This window comes from Arachis ipaensis, chromosome B07 (assembly GCF_000816755.2).
Source record: "Arachis ipaensis cultivar K30076 chromosome B07, Araip1.1, whole genome shotgun sequence".
In the NCBI taxonomy this organism is placed as follows: Eukaryota; Viridiplantae; Streptophyta; class Magnoliopsida; order Fabales; family Fabaceae; genus Arachis; species Arachis ipaensis.
This window is the reverse complement of record NC_029791.2, coordinates 28,913,932-28,919,827: the sequence shown is the minus strand read 5'-3', so window position 1 is coordinate 28,919,827 and position 5,896 is coordinate 28,913,932. Positions and strand designations below refer to the sequence as shown.

The 5,896-nt window shown below is 39.4% G+C and overlaps 2 protein-coding genes across 2 annotated transcripts in view; both read right to left on the bottom strand.

Annotated features, from left to right (window-relative positions):
* On the bottom strand, positions 797 to 1,993 carry LOC107606945 (ATP-dependent DNA helicase PIF2-like). Its single transcript, XM_016308942.1, has one exon. It carries the CDS (start codon positions 1,991 to 1,993, stop codon positions 797 to 799), a length of 1,197 nt encoding a protein of 398 aa, XP_016164428.1.
* LOC107606946 overlaps positions 3,306 to 5,896 on the bottom strand; it is a 14,711-nt gene continuing 12,120 nt past the window's right edge. Inside the window, exons 3-7 of the mRNA XM_016308943.2 lie at positions 5,423 to 5,510; positions 5,126 to 5,273; positions 4,753 to 5,060; positions 3,576 to 4,504; positions 3,306 to 3,460 (exon numbers count right to left, since the gene is read on the bottom strand). Coding sequence (XP_016164429.2) covers positions 3,306 to 3,460; positions 3,576 to 4,504; positions 4,753 to 5,060; positions 5,126 to 5,273; positions 5,423 to 5,510 — 1,628 coding nt within the window. The remainder of the gene's footprint in view (positions 3,461 to 3,575; positions 4,505 to 4,752; positions 5,061 to 5,125; positions 5,274 to 5,422; positions 5,511 to 5,896) is intronic.

Genomic DNA, 5,896 nt, shown 5'->3' with positions numbered 1-5,896 from the left:
GAAAAATTTTAAATATTATTAAAATATTGATATTTTAGTAAAATTTTTAAATATTCTTAGGATATCGATGAAAAAAATGAAACATGAAGAAGAAAAAGTAAAATGATTTCTATCTATATATAATAAGTAACTAGTACATGTTTAAGTTCTTGACACGTGGACAGCTATTTATTCAACACCTTTTTACTAAAATCAGTCTTAAAACAAGATTATAACTAGTTTTAAGATCCGTGCCAGGCACGGGCACATAAAAGAAATGGCTTCTAAGCATAAAGAACGACATCCCGTTGTGGCAATATTCAACAATAGCATATTCGCAAGAATTAACTACAGTCTTAAAGAGACGAAATGCAAATAGCACCTTGAGAAGATGACTAAAGAGACACACAACAAACGTACCATTCAAGACGGAATGGAATGCAGTAAGTTGGTAAAAATCTCTCTGTAGACAACATTAATAATATGATTTGAGTCTGTGCCGTTATAGCCAATAACTAATATCTTCAAACCAGAATGACTGTTGACCCGAGAGAGTGCAACATATAAAGCTGACCATGAGTGAAAACAGGTCTTGCCGTCTTGGAAGATACACGCCAACAGTTGACAGTGTTTGTCCCTGGGACTTGTTTATGGTCATCACAAAGCAAAGCGTAATCGAAAATTGTCGCCAGATAAACCTGATCGGTAATGTTTCATTCTTAGGGGCCATATTCATCCTGGGAATAAAGACAACTTCACCAGTATTACGACCTGCTAATATGACGCACTCAATGATATGGCCACCAAGTCGTCTAACTTACATTCGCGTACTGTTGCATAGTCCATTAGATTGGTCAATATTGCGAAGAAGCATCATAGGAACACCAATTTTAAGAACTAACCTGTGTTGTGGAATTCCAGAACAATTCAACGCATTCAACGACTCTGTGCTCATTGTGTATAATTCAGATTCTAAGTGACCATCTTCGTTAAGTAGTGTGTCAGAGCTCAGGTAAACCCTTTCATTGCCAGGGATCAAAGACATCACATGATTGTTAACTTCAATAACAACATCAAGTGTTGGTGCCAATATACTCCTATCCTTAAAATAATCCACGCTAGAAGTATGGAGTAAAATGTTAGGATAAACAAACAACACCAAATCGTGGAGACCTGGAGACTCAATATACAATAGCAAGTTGTCGGGTATTCTAATAACCGATTTGCCATCGGTACTGTCTCCGAGTAACCCGTCACCTATTTGAAGCAGCCAGTCAGCAAATTCTTCTAACTGTACATTGTGGATATCTTGCGCACCACAGCCCAACCTCATGTTTTCGGCCAATTGCAACACCTGGCAACATTGCCACAAGTTCGAAGCATTAATACATGAATGAACAATCTCCTCTCGGGAACCACGAGGAATCACAGGCAATATCCGAAGGAAATCACCTCCCAGAACAACAACTTTTCCACCAAATGGGGCATCGGGATTATATCCATGATTGAAACGAAGAACATCCTTAAGGCACTTGTCGAGAGCCTCAAAGCAAAATTTGTTTAACATAGGTGCCTCGTCCCATATAATTAATTTTGCAGATGAAATAAGATGTGCGAGAGGTGTTCCTTGCTTTATATTACAAATGGAATCTTGATTAACACTGAGTGGAACCTTAAAGCGTGAATGAGCAGTTCGCCCATTAGGCAACAACAGCGCTGCAATGCCACTGGATGCCATGTTGAGAACAATATGACCCTTCAACCGTATTGAAGCAGAAAGCACATTCCATAGAAAAGTCTTCCCAGTTCCACCATATCCATAAACAAAGAAAAAACCACCCATGCCACGAGTGACTGCATTGACTATTGTGTCGTACGCGACACGCTGGTCTCGATTCAAGAGGGAAACTAAATCGACAGAAATACTTGCCAGCTCTATCTTATCAAAATTGAGCTCATCAAAGAAGACTGTGTCGGGAGGTTCAATCGAATCCACCGAATCAGGAAAAGGCATGTTAGTAAATTCTTTTAGTGTCCTACCATTCTCTGCAACAATTTTTCAATTTTGGCGAGAGTGGTGGACTTGATCTCATCAGCGGAACGCTCGAAACCTAAACCCATAATAGAAGAGAGTTACATCACAAACTACTTCGCCATGGTGATAAAGAATAAATACATAAAACACAGAAGTATAATGAAAAAAGAATGGGGCAGTTTGTAAATAGCTAGGTGTGAGTTTGGCGAAATAGCAAAATAATAGTGCAAAAAAAAAATGCAAACTTCACCTAAGTTATGTCTTCTATCAAAAATTGTCATCTGCACAATGCTGCCAACATTGTTCCCAGACCATGTCGGGACGGACCATGTTATTTGACATCAAAAGTATTGCAAACAACCTCCTGATATAATTTGGTGAAGCCCATGAACTGGCTTCATTAATTGCATCAATAAATTTCCTGTCATCTTGTAACAACCCGAGATCATAACAGGCTTCTTTGAATGTGTCGTACATAACGCCACCAACAGAACGAATATCAGCAAATGTCTGGCACCCTTTTTGATAGTTCAATAACAAACGAAGGCAGTACTCCTCTCCATGCGAGTGAGGAATATGTATGAGATGACCAATCACATGCCCTTGCTTCTGCGGCTTTCATATATGCCCTTGCTTATCCCAAACAAAATATGATGGCATCTATGCGTAGGTAAGGGTACGGGCAGCATCAAAATCCTTGTTAGCCTTCAACCATCCAATAAAAATACTATCCTTTGAAACCGCAGTCTCGATTACATTTTCAATAAGCTGATGATCTTCGTATAAAATATTATGTTCATTCGGCAAGTGGAATGGAAGGCGTATGACGTTAGGCTCTTTGAACTGAATCTCAAAACCGAATAGCCTCCAGGATGCCTCGTAGGTAGATATATATCGGCAATCATAGTAATTTTGGATTTCATCCACAGTGACAACCGAATCATCTGAATCATGAGATCGAAAAAATGAAGCTGTGACACGGTCATTACCTTTGTGGACGTACTTAAACAAATACTTTATAGCTGACGTCTGGCAAGTGTACTCGACATTTATGTGACAACCATACTTAAGAAGCAGCGCCGCATTACACGGAACAATGAACCGATTGTCGACGTCAACATTTTTCTTGCTTGTTGTGCGGCCATTATCCGAACGTTTATACTTGGGGAAACCTACACTGTCTATGGTTGTTTTCTCACGGAATGCCATCAGATAGAACTTGGAACAATTTTTGTTAACCATACATGGGCTGCTCGTGTTGAAAACCCCACAGGGTCCATGAACTTCTGGACTAATCTGTGTAGTTTTTCATGTGTTCATCAGGTATCTCAGCTGAGATATGATGGTCAATATCATCGGATGATCTAGGCTTCTCGTTTGGCTGAATAAACAACAAAATGTGACAGTGGGGAAGGCCACGCTTCTGGAGTTCAACTGTGTAGATAACTAAATCAAAGAAAAGGAAAAAAGAATAGGCTATGTTGGGAGGGAAATAACAAATGACGAAAAAAGACGAATCTGCAAGTGTGAACTTGAAATAGACTGAATGAAAAAAGCTTACTTGCTTTTGGCTTTCCAAATATAGACCCATCCTTTAAGTCTTTTAGTAATGCGTCTAACTTGATCTTAAACACTCTAGATATGATATCCGGCCTGTCACTTGGCTTTAATGAATATTTGGCAACGCATTCTTTAATCTCGTTCCACTCTGGGTTACATATGATAGTAATAAAATAGCTAGGATAACCGGCATACCTGCACATAGCAAATGCATCTTTGCAATTGTTGTACATGTATCGGGGACCACCGACAAAGGACGATGGCAGGATAACTCGTTTGCCAATTCTGGCAGCTTGTGTTTCCCCATGAATTAGGCACTCATGAAGCCCTTGCAGTTGATGGGAGCAAAACTTGTTCTGGTGGTACTTGTGATATTGTAGTCTTTTAGCTTCTACCACAGTGTAACTATCAACCAAAAACTGTTGAAACAAACGTCTTGATTTTAGAAGAACTTGCGACTCATGTGCTGTCATTTGAATTCGAAAAGAAAGAAATTCCCTCATGCTAATCGTTTTTTGTTTATGTATATTTTGCTTAGATCTCTCTTCGGATATTAAGATGTCGCTCCTAAAACCATCTTCTCCGTATAGAAATAGCAAGGGATACTGTAGAGCAAGGTACTGAGGATGATTAACATCAATACTTTTCAACTGATTTGAACGTGTCTGAATGATAACATCCCTCGCAAGGTTTTCCGTATCAAAATCACCTATAATAAGAGCTGCAACTTCAGATGCAGATGGTAGATTATATTTTCTACCATCCGTATTCCTATTCTTAATAAGACGAAGCTGTAGCAGAGTGGTTGAATCTTCAGCGAACCTTTGCCTAGCATACCGAAAAGACTTAGCAAGAGAGTTATGGGAATCAAGAATGTTGCTGAGGTCGGCCACAATTATCTGATCAATTGAATTGTGCTGATAAGAGTGGCTACAAAAAAAAGACATAAGGATAAATCAAGGTCACAACCCAATAAAGCATATGATACGTAGTTAGAATATCAACGGTTGAGAAATTCAAAATAATGATCAATGAAACCAACTCACCCAGTTGCGTCAATCCTGTTTTGGACTTCATTCTTCGTATCACAAAAATAGAGTTGTGCAAACTTTGGCTTGTTAGATTGTTATGGCATCAAACTCCCAATGGAATGGTAATTTTGGCCACTAATAACAAACATCGGAGGAGCAGATCCCTTGTTAAGCGTGTACTGAATCTTTCCAGCCATAGATGTGAATGAAAACATACCATTGAAGGCCCTAATATGTTTTTGATAATGCACAACTCGTTCATCATCACCATCCAACAACAACACCAATAATGGAGGCAAAACCGGCAGCAAAGGCAGGGTCATCTTCCCTCTCATACAACAAATGGAAAATAATACAGTGTTATTGGCTCCACCTTTCGCAAGGCGCTCATGCATCCACATGTTAACCCCGCAAAAAAATACAACTTTGCATGGGTAGCCCAATTGACCAAACATCTAGTGGATATAGACAATAAAGAAAAATCAAGTGATGTAGTTGTGCATGCATCGGTCCAAGTAACGAAAAACTCATAGTCATTGAGGGTAATTCCTGGTTCAGTAGCAGATGCATCAGAGACTTGAACTTGGACATCGCTGGCCTCAGGCAGATGACAATTTGTGGACTGGGATGAAGGAGAATTGGCAACATGCTTGGGTATTTGATCAGAACTAGTTAGCAATTGCAAGAGTAGAATTTGAGGCAATTAACAGAAGTTGAGTTAGTGAGCGGAACAATCCGCTGCAAGAGCATTGCACAACCGTGGCTGCAGTTATGGCTCGGGAAACAGCTTCCATGGTCATGATGAGCAAAATCGCACCAACTAATGCGAAGAAATGGTTGTAGTGTGACCTTGCTACGTGTTATGTGTTTGCCCCTGATCTTAGAAACGTTGCATGGGGACGAACCTGCAAGGGAAACATGGTGTTAGACATGGAGGGAGAAAAGGGAGAAATGTTGTCGGACAGGAAAAAAAAGATTATGAACAACGCCAAGTAAATAGCAGGAGTGATCACACCAACTAAGAGAGATCAGCGGTAATTCACGCATGTGGGGGGAATACCCTTGATAAACCACTATTTTATGGTTTATCTTGTGCTAATTTGAGTGGTTTTCATCAACTCTTTACTCACTTATTCATATAAATTGCATGGTTTTATATTTTCCTTCCTAATTTTGTTCTATAATTGGAAACTTGCTTCCAAGCCTTTAAATTACCAAATATTAATCCTCTCTTATTACCATTCGATACCATGATATGTGTGTTAAGTGATTTCAGAATTTATAGGGCAGG

What these genes read in the sequence shown, in the direction of transcription:
- LOC107606945 (XM_016308942.1), bottom strand. Translation starts at nt 1,993, where the DNA reads ATGCCTTTTCCTGATTCGGTGGATTCGATTGAACCTCCCGACACAGTC.